The sequence below is a fragment of the Heteronotia binoei genome, chromosome 4 (assembly GCF_032191835.1).
Source record: "Heteronotia binoei isolate CCM8104 ecotype False Entrance Well chromosome 4, APGP_CSIRO_Hbin_v1, whole genome shotgun sequence".
In the NCBI taxonomy this organism is placed as follows: Eukaryota; Metazoa; Chordata; class Lepidosauria; order Squamata; family Gekkonidae; genus Heteronotia; species Heteronotia binoei.
Window position 1 is genome coordinate 171,188,914 of NC_083226.1, and position 15,351 is coordinate 171,204,264.

Below are 15,351 nucleotides of genomic sequence, written 5' to 3' on the forward strand. Positions count from 1 at the left end.
TCCTGCAGGGTTTGAGACAGACTGGTCCTCCCCCTCCCTGGTTGGTGGTGAGGTGGCTTCCCTAAAGTTGCCCTCCTCCCCCCACCTTCCCCTGAGGGTTTGGCTTGGGTTCTCCGTCCCCTCGGTTGGTTTTTCAGCACTACCAAACTGACCCCCTTCCTGCCTGGAAGGTTCCACAGCTTCCCGGGCGATTCCTGTCTGCCCTGCTTCAGGACGACCTGTTTTGAGAGCGTCTCGGACGATCCCACTTCCTGATCCACAGCTACTTGGTGAACCGGTTCCAACCTAAGGCCGCTCCGGACCCCCTTCTGGAACCGCTCCCGTCCCCCCAAGCCTTCAGCTATGTGCTCCTCTGAGCCCACATTAGCCTTGCTGCTCTCAGAACCTCCTGTGAAATCTCCACTCTCCACCTTGGTCTCTTCAGGATGCACATCCTTTACGCTAGACAGGTTCCCTTCCTCGCTAGGAACATCCACAGCCTCTTGCTGCACTTGGGGAAAGCTACACCCCCCTTCCTCTTGGGAACACCCTACTCCAGGGCTTGAGACAGGCTGGTCCTCCCCCTCCTGGGTGACTGCCCTCTCTTCGTCCTCAGTAACCTGGGCTGTTTCCCCCTCCTTGGTTGGTGGTGAGGTGGCTTCCTTAAAGTTGCCTTCCTCCTCCCACCTTCCCCTGGGGGTTTGGCTGCGGGGTACAGCCTTGATAGGGTACTGGCCAACCACCAAATCCCGGCCCAATAACACTGGAACTGTTTGTTCCTTCCTTACCCCACATTCAGAATAGGATTTACCTTCTTGTGGAGCCAAACCCCTGAACTGCTTTCGGGAGTGGTCTGGCCCCAGTTTAAACCTTTTAAATACAGTGGCTTTATAGGCCGCAAAAGTTATCCCCCCATCTTCCATAGGCATGCTGTGATAGATGGCTGAAAGCTCTCCAGTCAGGTTGCTACAGAGGTAAGACATATAGTCCTCCTCTGCAATCCCCCACTGTTTGGCTGCCCTCTCAAAGTTGGAGAGGTATATGGAGGGGTCTTCTCCCTCTTGGTACACTGCAAAGTCCTTAGGGGTGACTTGGATCTCTTTGCTTAGTTCAGCTTCCAGACGTAGCACCTCAAGCTCATGGCGACGTTGCTCTTCCTGCTCCCGTCTGTAGATTTCAGCTTTCTCTCTTTCTTCCTGTCTGCGGATCTCAGCTCGTCTCAGCTCTCTCTCTCTTTGTCTTTCCTCCCTCTCTCGTTCCTCCTGTCTGCGGTCTTGGTACGCCTTGGTACGGATTCTTGCCAGTTCCAACCGCAGCCGCAAGAGTTCTTCTGACTGGGTGGGGGCCACTTTTGCAGGTGCCCCTGCATGCTCAAGATGCTCCAACAGGAGGACTTGCATATCTACTACAGTCAGGTTGTCACACTCCAGCTCTTGCTTTGCGCACTCTTCCTGGAGCTGTGGCTTTGTCATCTTCAGGATTTCCAGTTTCTTAGTATGCTCCATCCTAACTAGCTAAACTTTCCCTACTCCAGTTGACCCGAAAAGAAAACAAAACCGCTGTTGCTTCCTCTGGGTGCTTGCACGTATCAAAAAGCAAAAATGCCTGGCCATTCAAGTTCTCTGTTTGTTCTCATCCCACCGCTGCCGCCAAGTGTGGCGGAACCGGCCCGATTCTGCCTTCAGACCCAGTCCCGTCAGCTCCCTATGGAGTCGCCAACTCCTGGAGGGAGCTATTTCTCCTCCTGCCCCTTGGGCTCGCTGCCACCACCTGCTCAGTCCCGGGGTTCAGATTGAGAGGAACAGGACTCCCAATCCCCCTCTCCAGCTGTGAGGCCAGGCCTCCAGGTCCTCTGCCACCCTGCACTTGGGTTTCACAGAGACCTCAGCGCTTCTTTGGGGCACCCCTGGAGGATTGGCACCTTATCCAGCTGCATGCCTTCCCCCTTCCCCGGGGCCCCCTTCTCAACACAGCGTGGTCTAAAGCGGTCTGGGGATCTAGGTGGTACAGAGATTGACTGCCAGTATTTAAAACAGAAAAAAACATTTATTTAAAAGAGAAAAATATAGGGGAAGAAAAGCAAAACAAAAACAGTTGCCTTTAAAAAGTTAACACAGCCCAGCACAGCACAGCAAACAGCATAACAAAGAAAAGTTGATTATAAACGCATCCGGTTGGCCCTGATCTAAACATGCCCTGCCCTTTTTGAATTACTTACTTAGTCTGCCTGCCTGGGGGGCCTCCCCGGCAGGAGCCTCCATTGCTCACCACATGCTCGCTCGAGCGCTGGCTTCCAACTGAGAAACTCTTCCTGCCTAGCACATGGCAAGAACAACAGCACTTCCTGCTTCTCTAGGAGACTTTCCCCCTAGCGTTGTTGGTTTGGCTCTGGAAGGAAGGGGGGGAGTCAGGGGAAGGCTACAAAGCCTGCTGAATGGATTTACTGATCCCTGCCTTTTTGGATGAAGCACCAACACTCTCAGATGGCGTTTCTCCACATGATCCAACAGGGCTTCTCATATGTTCTTATGTGACACAGAGTGCAGGACTGGAGGGGCCACTGGCCTGATCCAACAGGGCTTCTCTTATGTTCTTATGTGACACAGAGTGTTGGACTGGATGGGCCATTGGCCTGATCCAACAGGGCTTCTCATATGTTCTTATGTGACACAGAGTGCAGGACTGGAGGGGCCACTGGCCTGATCCAACAGGGCTTCTCATATGTTCTTATGTGACACAGAGTGCAGGACTGGAGGGGCCACTGGCCTGATCCAACAGGGCTTCTCATATGTTCTTATGTGACACAGAGTGTTGGACTGGAGGGGCCATTGGCCTGATCCAACATGGCTTCTCTTATGTCCTTATGTGACACAGAGGGTTGGACTGGATGGGCCACTGGCCTGATCCAACATGGCTTCTCTTATGTCCTTATGTGACACAGAGGGTTGGACTGGATGGGCCACTGGCCTGATCCAACATGGCTTCTCTTATGTCCTTATGTGACACAGAGTGTTGGACTGGAGGGGCCATTGGCCTGATCCAACATGGCTTCTCTTATGTCCTTATGTGACACAGAGGGTTGGACTGGATGGGCCACTGGCCTGATCCAACATGGCTTCTCTTGTGTCCTTATGTGACACAGAGTGTTGGACTGGAGGGGCCATTGGCCTGATCCAACATGGCTTCTCTTATGTCCTTATGTGACACAGAGTGTTGGACTGGATGGGCCACTGGCCTGATCCAACAGGGCTTCTCTTATGTTCTTATGTGACTCAGTGTTGGACTGGATGGGCCACTGGCCTGATCCAACATGGCTTCTCTTATGTTCTTATGTGACACAGAGTGTTGGACTGGAGGGGCCACTGGCCTGATCCAACATGGCTTCTCTTATGTTCTTATGTGACACAGAGTGCAGGACTGGAGGGGCCACTGGCCTGATCCAACAGGGCTTCTCATATGTTCTTATGTGACACACAGTGCAGGACTGGAGGGGCCATTGGCCTGATCCAACAGGGCTTCTCTTATGTTCTTATGTGACACAGAGTGTTAGACTGGATGGGCCACTGGCCTGATCCAACAGGGCTTCTCTTATGTTCTTATGTGACACAGAGTGCAGGACTGGAGGGGCCACTGGCCTGATCCAACATGGCTTCTCTTATGTTCTTATGTGACACAGAGTGCAGGACTGGAGGGGCCACTGGCCTGATCCAACAGGGCTTCTCATATGTTCTTATGTGACACAGAGTGCAGGACTGGAGGGGCCACTGGCCTGATCCAACATGGCTTCTCTTATGTTCTTATGTGACACAGAGTGCAGGACTGGAGGGGCCACTGGCCTGATCCAACAGGGCTTCTCTTATGTTCTTATGTGACACAGAGTGCAGGACTGGAGGGGCCACTGGCCTGATCCAACAGGGCTTCTCATATGTTCTTATGTGACACAGAGTGCAGGACTGGAGGGGCCACTGGCCTGATCCAACAGGGCTTCTCTTATGTTCTTATGTGACACAGAGTGTTGGACTGGATGGGCCATTGGCCTGATCCAACAGGGCTTCTCATATGTTCTTATGTGACACAGAGTGCAGGACTGGAGGGGCCACTGGCCTGATCCAACAGGGCTTCTCATATGTTCTTATGTGACACAGAGTGCAGGACTGGAGGGGCCACTGGCCTGATCCAACAGGGCTTCTCATATGTTCTTATGTGACACAGAGTGTTGGACTGGAGGGGCCATTGGCCTGATCCAACAGGGCTTCTCTTATGTTCTTATGTGACACAGAGTGCAGGACTGGAGGGGCCACTGGCCTGATCCAACAGGGCTTCTCATATGTTCTTATGTGACACAGAGTGCAGGACTGGAGGGGCCACTGGCCTGATCCAACAGGGCTTCTCTTATGTTCTTATGTGACACAGAGTGCAGGACTGGAGGGGCCACTGGCCTGATCCAACAGGGCTTCTCATATGTTCTTATGTGACACACAGTGCAGGACTGGAGGGGCCATTGGCCTGATCCAACAGGGCTTCTCTTATGTTCTTATGTGACACAGAGTGTTGGACTGGAGGGGCCATTGGCCTGATCCAACAGGGCTTCTCTTATGTTCTTATGTGACACAGAGTGCAGGACTGGAGGGGCCACTGGCCTGATCCAACAGGGCTTCTCATATGTTCTTATGTGACACAGAGTGTTGGACTAGAGGGGCCATTGGCCTGATCCAACAGGGCTTCTCTTATGTTCTTATGTGACACAGAGTGCAGGTCTGGAGGGGCCAATGGCCTGATCCAACAGGGCTTCTCTTATGTTCTTATGTGACACAGAGTGCAGGACTGGAGGGGCCACTGGCCTGATCCAACATAGCTTCTCTTATGTTCTTATGTGACACAGAGTGCAGGACTGGAGGGGCCACTGGCCTGATCCAACAGGACTTCTCATATGTTCTTATGTGACACAGAGTGTTGGACTAGAGGGGCCATTGGCCTGATCCAACAGGGCTTCTCTTATGTTCTTATGTGACACAGAGTGCAGGACTGGAGGGGCCACTGGCCTGATCCAACAGGGCTTCTCTTATGTTCTTATGTGACACAGAGTGTTGGACTAGAGGGGCCACTGGCCTGATCCAACATGGCTTCTCTTATGTTCTTATGTGACACAGAGTGTTGGACTGGATGGGCCACTGGCCTGATCCAACAGGGCTTCTCTTATGTTCTTAAGTGACACAGAGTGTTGGACTGGATGGGCCATTGGCCTGATCCAACACGGCTTCTCTTATGTTCTTATGTGACACAGAGTGTTGGACTGGATGGGCCATTGGCCTGATCCAACACGGCTTCTCTTATGTTCTTATGTGACACAGAGTGTTGGACTGGATGGGCCACTGGCCTGATCCAACAGGGCTTCTCTTATGTTCTTATGTGAAACAGAGTGTTGGACTGGAGGGGCCATTGGCCTGATCCAACAGGGCTTCTCTTATGTTCTTATGTGACACAGAGTGTTGGACTGGATGGGCCACTGGCCTGATCCAACAGGGCTTCTCTTATGTTCTTATGTGAAACAGAGTGTTGGACTGGAGGGGCCACTGGCCTGATCCAACAGGGCTTCTCTTATGTTCTTATGTGACACAGAGTGTTGGACTGGATGGGCCACTGGCCTGATCCAACAGGGCTTCTCTTATGTTCTTAATGCAGAAGTCCATGAGTGGCTCTTAGCCACAAGGTATAAGTGGATCACTCTGTCTGGGGCAAGTGATGCTCTGTATTCTTGGTGCTTGGGGAGGGGCAACAGTGGGAGGTCTTCTAGTGTCCTGGACCCACTGATGGACCTCCTGTTGGCACCTGGGTTTTGGCCACTTGGTGACACAGAGTGTTGGACTGGAGGGGCCACTGGCCTGATCCAACAGGGCTTCTCTTATGTTCTTATGTGACACAGAGTGTTGGACTGGATGGGCCATTGGCCTGATCCGACATGGCTTCTCTTATGTTCTTATGCAACATAGCAATCAAGGACTACATGTTTAATTGGTGTTTTTTTTTTCTTGGTTGGATCACATTTTGTCTGGGGCAGTGATGCTCTGTAGTCTTGGTGCTTGGGAGGGGTAAAAGTGGGAGGTCTTCTGGAGTTCTGGCTCCGCTGGTAGAACTCCTGATGGCACCTGGGTTTTGGTAATATAATTTAATGTAGTTTTTGGATTTGCATCCCATCCTCTCTCTCGGCTTGACTTCGCGAACGAAGATTTAAGAAGGGTGCAGTAGTCCACGTCTGCTGCAGGCTCGCTGGTGGCTGACAAGACCAATGCGGGACAGGCAGATCCGGCCACAGTGGCTGCAGGGAAAAGTCTGATTTGGGGTTGGTGCTGTAGCAGTGCGATTCTTCCTCAATCTCCTTTTGTCCTCAAGACCAGCTATGCGTGCGTTCTCAAAGGAAGAGACAGCCTGGTGGATGGTGTGCCTCCATGCTTTGCGATCTGAGGCTAGGTCAGACCACTGGTGATGGTTGATGCGACAGGTGCCAAGGGATTTCTTCAAGGAGTCCTTGTACCTCTTCTTTGGTGCCCCTCTATTTCGATGGCCGGTGGAAAGTTCGCCATACATAGCAATCTTGGGAAGGCGGTGGTTTTCCATCCTGGAAATATGCCCTGCCCAGCGCAGCTGCGTCTTCAACAGCAGTGCTTCGATGCTTGTAACCTCCGCCCGTTTGAGGACTTCAGTGTTGGTCACAAAGTTACTCCAATGGATGTTGAGGATGGTGCGAAGGCACCATCCTCATCCCATCCTATCCCGCAAGCAGACTCGTGGCAGCTGGCAGCAGTAGAATCGAACAGAGTTAAAATAATATAAGAAAAACCAAGTATTACAATATCAGGAGCAGTGCAGTAAACAATCTTACAGACATAGGCGGCAAAACCTCCCAGCAGCATGTGGTTGATGGAGAGCCAGTCTGGTGCAGTGTGAGGATTCTTATCTAGGAGAACTGGGTTTGATTCCCCACTCCTCCACTTGCGCCTGCTGGCATGGCCTTGGGTCAGCCATAGCTCTGGCAGAGGTTGTCCTTGAAAGGGCAGCTGCTGTGAGAGCCCTCTCCAGCCCCACCCACCTCACAGGGTGTCTGTTGTGGGGGAGGAAGGTAAAGGAGATTGTGAGCCGCTCTGAGACTCTTCGGAGTGAAGGGCGGGATATAAATCCAATATCTTCATCTACCTCACAGGGTGTCTGTTGTGGGGGAGGAAGGGAAAGGAGATTGTGAGCCGCTCTGAGACTCTTCAGAGTGAAGGGCGGGATATAAATCCAATATCTTCATCTACCTCACAGGGTGTCTATTGTGGGGGAGGAAGGGAAAGGAGATTGTGAGCCGCTCTGAGACTCTTCGGAGTGGAGGGCGGGATGTAAATCCAATATCTTCATCTACCTCACAGGGTGTCTGTCGTGGGAGAGGAAGGGAAAGGAGATTGTGAGCCGCTCTGAGACTCTTCAGAGTGGAGGGTGGGATATAAATCCAATATCTTCATAAACCTCACAGGGTGTCTGTTGTGGGGGAGGAAGGGAAAGGAGATTGTGAGCCGCTCTGAGACTCTTCGGAGTGGAGGGTGGGATAGAAATCCAATATCTGGACATAGAGAAAGCATTTGATAATTTAAATTGGCAATTTATGTTTCGGGTTCTAAAGATAATGGATTTTGGGGAGGAGTTCATTAAAAATATTCAGGCAATCTATTGCGATCAAATTGCTAAAATAATTATCAATGGAACTCTAACAGATGAGATAAAAATTCGAAAAGGCACAAGACAAGGTTGTCCCTTGTCTCCGTTGCTATTTGTTTTAACCTTAGAGAGCCTTAACAATGCTATAAGAAGCAATAGTAAAATCAAAGGTCTAAAGGTAAAGGAGGAAATTTACAAGGTGTTATCCTACGCGGATGACATGGTGCTGATCACACAAAATGTAATTGAATCAGTTGAGGAGATATTAAAAGAGCTTACTGATTTTGGGTATGTTGCTGGTTTAAGGGTGAGCAGACAAAAATCAAAAATTCTCACAAAAAATATGTCGCCACTGGAAAACAAAGAACTCCAAGAGAGAACAGGTTTCCTTATAGAAAAAAAAGTAAAATATCTCGGTATAGTTGCTTCAAATAAGTGTAGTGACTTATATGAGAATAATTTTCTACCTTTATTAAAAGAGATAGAGGTCACACTAAAAAAGTGGGGAAATATGAAATTGTCCTTTATGGGAAGGATCACACTTATCAAAATGAATATCCTCCCTAGGGTGATGTTCCTACTCCAAATGATCAATTTTGCTGCAAGGAAATTTTTTTTCCTTAAATTAGATCAATTGGTAAAACTTTTTGTATGGCAGGGTAAAAAACCCAGGGTAAAATGGAAAATTTTGAAAGATAAAAAGGAAAATGGAGGTTTGGGATTACCGGACTGGGATACTTATTATTTGGCTTGTGTAATACTTTGGATGAAGGATTGGATAACCTTGAATAATAACCGGATACTAGCTCTGGAGGGTTTTGATTTACAGGCCGGTTGGCATGCGAACATATGGTATGTAACTAAAGCCCAAAAATATTTTAAAAATCATCTAATCCGTAAGGCTATATATGAAGTGTGGGTGAAAGTTAGAACACTGATATATAGTAAGACTCCGAGGTGGTTGTCGCCAGAAGAGGCTTCAATCCACCCAGTTTTATGGGACTCCTCAATGAGGACAAGATATCAAGACTTGCTAGATGATGAGGATAAGCTAATTAAAAAAGAAGACTTGGAGACTCGTGGAATAAAACTAGACTGGTGGACAATGAATCAGATTATAACAAAGTACAATAAGGACAGAAGGGTAGGATTCACCAAGGTTAATTTTGACTTTGATAAGATTTTACTTTTGAAAGAAGATAAGGTAATTAAGACAGTTTATAATTATATCACACAAATAAAACTAGAGGATGAAATGGTTAAAGAACCAATGATTAAATGGGCCCAAAACTTTCAGAAAAATATTGAGATGGAAAAATGGGAGATTTTCTGGAAAATAAATTATAAGGTAATAAAACCTGTTAATTTTCGTGAAAATTTTTTTAAGTTGTTCCACAGGTGGTATATTACCCCCCTTCAGCTCTCCAAGATTAACAAAGTTTTATCTCCCAAATGTTGGAAGTGCGAATCAGAAATAGGCTCCTTTTATCACATTTGGTGGACATGTAAAGTTGTTAAAAAATTTTGGTTGAGTCTCTACGGTATGTTGAAGGCAATACTTGATGTTAATATTTGTTTTAAACCCGAGTTAATGCTTCTCTCATTTGTCAGAAAAGAGGTCCCCTTAGAGGATGAATATTTAACAATTTACATTATCACTGCGGCGCGAATTGTATTCGCTAAATACTGGAGACAAAAGATATGTCCAGATATGAGTGAAGTCATAGCTAAAATCCTTCAGGCTGCAGAGTCAGATATTTTATCAAACTTGCTAAAAGGGATATCTGAAAGTGAAGCTAGTAGAAAATGGGTAAAATTTTATAATTGGATAGGAAAAAGAAATAACATACTACATTAGTAGTAGTATTTGTTAATTACTTGGTAAATGGATGTTGGTGATGTATTCTTTTTTTTCTCTTATTAATTTGTATCCCTAAATACCTCCTTAAGGATGAAAGATATGTGTGTAATAGTAAGAGTATTTTCCTTTTTTTCTCTATGTAAAAGAATTGTTGGAAAATATTGATGACTCAATAAAATTTTGAAAAAGTAAAAAAAAAAAAAAAAAGAAATCCAATATCTTCATCTACCTCACAGGGTGTCTGTTGTGGGGGAGGAAGGGAAAGGAGATTGTGAGCCGCTCTGAGACTCTTCAGAGTGGAGGGCGGGATATAAATCCAATATCTTCATCTACCTCACAGGGTGTCTGTTGTGGGGGAGGAAGGTAAAGGAGATTGTGAGCCGCTCTGAGACTCTTCGGAGTGGAGGGCGGGATATAAATCCAATATCATCTTCTAACAGCAGAATCTAAACACCATAATGCTGGGGGAAGTGATGACTTTAAAAAAGGCACCCCCACTGTGTGATGCAGGTTGTTGGGCTGGATGGGCCACTGACCTGATCCATCATAGTTTATCTTATGCTCTTACGTCTGGGGCATTGATGCCCTGCATTCTTGGTCCTTGGTGCGGGGCAAGAGTGGAAGGGCTTCTAGAGTTCTGGCCTCACTGGTGCACGTGATGCAAGCAATCAGGAACGTCTGGGTGGGTCGGTTGCCCGTTTTCTTCTTCATTCTGGGCCGCGGGCAGACCTGCATCGCTGTCCTCGGTGTTTCACCGGCTTCTCAACCCAACAGGCTGGGGGTGTGGCTCTTTATGTCCGAGATGCCGTACGGGACCCTATCCAGCGGGATGCTCTGGAAGCTCTTCTCCATCATGCACCGTGCAGAAAGCGAGAACCCGGAGAAGCTGTGCGCCGCCATGCGCCTGGCCGACTGCAAGCGCGAACTCAAAGGTAGCGCCCTCTTTTGTGGGGAGGGAATTTCGTCCCTGGTTTTATATTTAAATGTTCATGCGCTCTCTACGTCGGCTTCTGTGCAGCTCTCTTCAACTCGGCCTCTTTGATTTTTATCGTACGGTATTTATTGAAAGAGATACACGTTCACAGTAAAAGACATCCTTGTTAGAACTGCCCTTCTAAGATAGGGTCAGGAATTTATGCCCTAGACATAGCTGTTAGTGCACATAAGCAATTCTAGACATGCAAGAAAAAGCGGCAAAAGCATTTTAAATATCTTCCCCCTGAAAACGAAAGTTAGGACGGTCTCTTCAGCAGTTCTGATAACTGTCTGGCTTTCAAGGTTGAAAAGAAGAGGGACTCGGTTCCTCTTTTGTGCAGTGTCTGTTTCAGCCTTAACATTGCCGGTGTTAAACAACAACAAAAAAGATATTATAGCATTGGAAAAAGTCCAGAAAAGGGCAACTAAAATGATTAAAGGTTTGGAACACTTTTCCTTTGAAGAAATGTTAAAATGCTTGGGGTTTTTTAGCTTGAAGAAATGTCGACTGAGGGGTGACATGATAGAGGTTTACAAGATTATGCGTGGGATAGAGAAGGTAGAGAAAGAAGTCCTTTTCTCCCTTTCTCACAATACAAGAACTCGTGGGCATTCTATGAAATTGCTGAGCAGTCGGGTTAGAACGGATAAAAGGAAGTCCTTCTTCACCCAAAGGGTGATTAACACGTGGAATTCACTGCCACAGGAGGTGGTGGCGGCCACAAGCATAGACAGCTTCAAGAGGGGATTGGATCAACATATGGAGCAGAGGTCCATCAGTGGCTATTAGCCACAGCGTATTGATGGAGCTCTCTGTCTGGGGCAGTGATGCTCTGTATGCTTGGGAGGGGCAACAGTGGGAGGGCTTCTAGTATTCTGGCCCCACTGGGGGGCCTCCTGATGGCACTTGGGGGTTTTTTGGCCACTGTGTGACACAGAGTGTTGGACTGGATGGGCCAGTGGCCTGATACAACATGGCTTCTCTTACGTTCTTTTGTTCTTAATCTCCCCGCCAAGCCTTGTTATATAAAACCATTTCTTTCTTGACACTTCCTTGACACTCTGACCCCTTGGAAGCGTAACACCTGGAAGAGGCTGACGGTATAAAAACAGGACAGCCAGCTCCCTCCTCTGGCTGTGTAGATGACAAACCTCGTTCCTATTGCCGGAACTGTCAAGTTCAAGATCTCCGGGTTCCTTTAAAAAAGATCTTGAACGTACGTCCAGGCCTTTCCTGGTTTTTATGATCTTTTAAAGCCTCGCCTTCTCTTGAAAGATGTGACTCGGGTCCTTTTTTTAAGCTTTGCAGGGTTGTTTTTTTTTTTTTTAAAGACTTACAGTTCACTTTGAACTAAAACCCGTCTCTTCCCTGCTGTCGATAGACCCAGCCCACCTGGAGAAGTTCACCAAGTACCTGCAATCGATGAACGGCTCGGAGGAAATTTGCCTGCTGACGACGTTTGCCCAGATGGCGCAGACCAAGGGGGAGGATGCGGATGAGGATTTCGTCCGAGTCATTGTGCTGGAAATCTACGAGGTGAGCAAGACGAGACGCCGTGGAAGGAGGGAGTAGTCGGTGCTTTGGGGAGGAGCGGGAATGCTCTGATCCGAGAACTGCTGTGAGTGGGGCGGGGGGGGGGGGTGTCGAAGAGTAGAGGGTCCCTGGTTCGAATCTTGCTTTCTGGCACGAATCTCAGACTTTGTTCTGACTTCTGCCTTAGTCTCTCCAGAGAGCCAGTTTGGCGTGGTGGTTAAGTGTACGGACTCTTATCTGGGAGAACCGGGTTTGATTCCCCACTCCTCCACTTGCAGTTGCTGGAATGGCCGTAGCTATCACAGAAGTTGTTCTTGAAAGGGCAGCTGCTATAAGAACTGTCTCAGGTCCACCCGCTTCACAGGGTCTCAGTTGTGAGGGAGGAAGATAAAGGAGATTATAAGCTGTGCTGAGAGTCTTCCTCCTCCTCCTCTTCCTTCACCAGGGAAGGTATCAGCAGACACCATGGTTCCTACAGGCAGTGTGTTGGAGACTCCTGCTATAGGCCTTCCCTAGACCTTTAGGGATGCCATCCTCCAGGTAGGACCTAAGGATCTCCTGGAATAGCAGCTCATTTCCAGACCCACAAATCTCCAGGAGTTTCCCAACCTGGAGTTGGTGTAGTGCTTAAGTGTGCGGACTCTTACCTGGGAGAACCGGGTTTGATTCCCCACTCCTCCACCTGCACCTGCTGGAATAGCCTTGGGTCAGCCGTAGCTCTTGCAAAGTTGTCCTTGAAAGGGCAGCTTCTGTGAGACCCCTCTCAGCCCCACCCACCTCACAGGGTGTCGGTTGTGGGGGAGGAAGATATAGGAGATTGTAAGTTGCTCTGAGTCTCTGATTCAGAGAGAAGGGCAGAGTATAAATCTGCAGTCTTCTTCTCCTCCTCCTCCTTCCCCTCTCCTTCTCCTCCTTCCCCTCTCCTTCTCCTCCTTCCCTCCTCCTGCTCCTCCTCCTTCTCTTCTTCTTCTTCTCCTCCTCCTCCTCCTCTGAATAGGGAGTAATAAAGCCCTCTCTGGATTTGGGCTGTTGTTCTTGAAGGTCCTCTTAGAACTGAATCTTCCCCTTCTACTGCAGGCCAGTACACCAACCTCACCTAAAATTATTTGAATGACAATGTAGCCCCCGGCATAAGGGACCACTTTTCCTGGCCGTAAGAGTTTAGATGGGGGTTTCCGTTTCCCAGGAGTAAGATGAAATTTTATCTGCTATGTTAATTCCTGCACAGTCCTCATCAGTATCGTCTCCTCCATGTGTGTATAGAGAAGTTTATTAAATAACTTATACCAGGGGTGTCGAACTCATTTGTTATGAGGGCCAGATCTGACATAAATGAGACCTTGTTGGGCCAGGCCTTGTTGGGTTGGGCCAGGCCATGTGTGTACCTATTTAAGATTAGGTAGCAGAGATATAAACTTTATAACAGACATAGACAAACACAAAATCTTTTTTTTAAAAAAATCAAAATAAAACATGCTTAAAACATTAGCAATCGTTGGTGTTAAAGGTGCTTCTTTGTATCTCTCCCATGGGATCCAGGGAACTGGGCAAAGGAAGCTCTGGCTCTTTCCTTCCTTCCCCAGGGTCTGGGGGAGGGAGGAGCCTCAGCCAATAGAAGGAAGACTTGGCTCAGTAGCTCTGCTGTGCAATTGAGAGAGCCTGGCAAAGCAAGCTCTCCCCTCCCCCCCTTTCTCCCCAAGGGAGGAGCCTCAGCCAATAGAGAAAATAGAGGCTTTGCTCTATAGCTCCTGAGTGATTGGGCGAGTGAAGCAAGCTGTGATGCAGAAGGGAGCAAGAGAGAAGGAGAAGGAAGCAGATGACAGCCAGTTGCTCGGGGGCCTGATTCAGCCCCTGGGCTGCATGTTTGACACCCCTGAGTTAGTTACAGTTAGCATGACTCTTCTTGCTGAATCTAAGTTCCCTCAGATATAGATTCAGGTCCGTTTGTTATACATTCAAAATGCTCAGTGCCAAAATCTACTAATCGTAAGCCCCCCCTCCCCCCCCCCACCGGTAACATCACAGACTTTTTTTTGTGTAAGAGAGCCAGTTTGGTGTAGTGGTTAAGTGTGCGGACTCTTATCTGGGAGAACCAGGTTTGATTCCCCATTCCTCTGCTTGCAGCTACTGGGATGACCTTAGGTCAGCCATAGCTCTCCTAGGAGTTGTCCTTGAAAGGGCAGCTTCTGAGAGAGCCCTCTCAGCCCCACCTACCTCACAGGGTGTCTGTTGTGGGGGAGGAAGATAAAGGAGATTGTGACCGCTCTGAGACTCAGATTCAGGGTGGAGGACAGAATATAAATCCAATGTCTTCTACTTGCATAGTAAGGAAGAAACGAAAGTGCATTCTCTGAGTGTCAGATAACACCGTGTGACCTTGGTACCATTCCCTCAGGGTAGAAGAGGTTACTTGATGAGGTACAGACAAAAAATAATAATTGTGGGAAGAGAGAGGCACTTTTGACATGCTACAGTAGTATTCCTTAAAGGTGCAAGAACCAGTCGTTTTCGACTCTGGGGTGGCGTTCCTTTCACAACGTTTTCACAGCAGACTTTTTACTGGGTGGTTTGCCATTGCCTTCCCTGGTCATCTACACTTCCCCCCCAGCAAACTGGGGACTCCTTTTACCGACCTCGGAAGGCTGAGTCAACCTGGAGCCGGCTACCTAAACCAGCTACCATTGGGATCGAACTCAGGTTGTGAGCAGAGGGCTCCGACTGCAGTACTGCAGCTTTACCACTCTGCACCATAGGGCTCTTGAAATAAAGGTAGTCCCCTGTGCAAGCACCAGTTGTTTCCGACTCTGAGGTGACATTGCTTTCACAGCGTTTTCACGGCAGACCTTTTACAGGGTGGTTTGCCATTGTCTTCCCCAGTCATCTACGCTTTCCCCCCAGCAAGCTGGGTGCTCATTTTACCGACCTCGGAAGGATGGAAGGTTGAGTCAACCTCGAGCTGGCTACCTGAAAACCCAGCTTCCGCCGGGGATCGAACTCAGGTCATGAGCAGAGTTTAGGACTGCAGTGCTGCAGCTTTCCCACTCTGTGCCACGTACATTTTTTAAAAAAACGAAACAAAGAAATCCTTTTCTCTTTTTTCCCCACCTCAGGTATCCTACGTCAGCCTTTCCACAAGAGAGACGTTCTCTAAAGTGGGCCGGGAGCTCCTCAGCTCCATCACGGCCATCCACACTGGCATGATTTCCGTTTTGCTGGACCGAGTCCAAGAGACCATCGAGAACGTCGGAATGGTAGGCACCCCGCTGCGGGTCGAAGAGGCAGTCCCTGTCGCATCGTAATCCTGGCAAGA

The 15,351-nt window shown here is 48.4% G+C and overlaps 1 protein-coding gene across 1 annotated transcript in view; it reads left to right on the forward strand.

Moving 5' to 3' along the window:
* EPG5 (ectopic P-granules 5 autophagy tethering factor) overlaps positions 1–15,351 on the forward strand; it is a 145,245-nt gene that overhangs the window by 41,618 nt on the left and 88,276 nt on the right. The window contains 3 exon segments of the mRNA XM_060236213.1: positions 10,307–10,464; positions 11,890–12,044; positions 15,152–15,292. Coding sequence (XP_060092196.1) covers positions 10,307–10,464; positions 11,890–12,044; positions 15,152–15,292 — 454 coding nt within the window.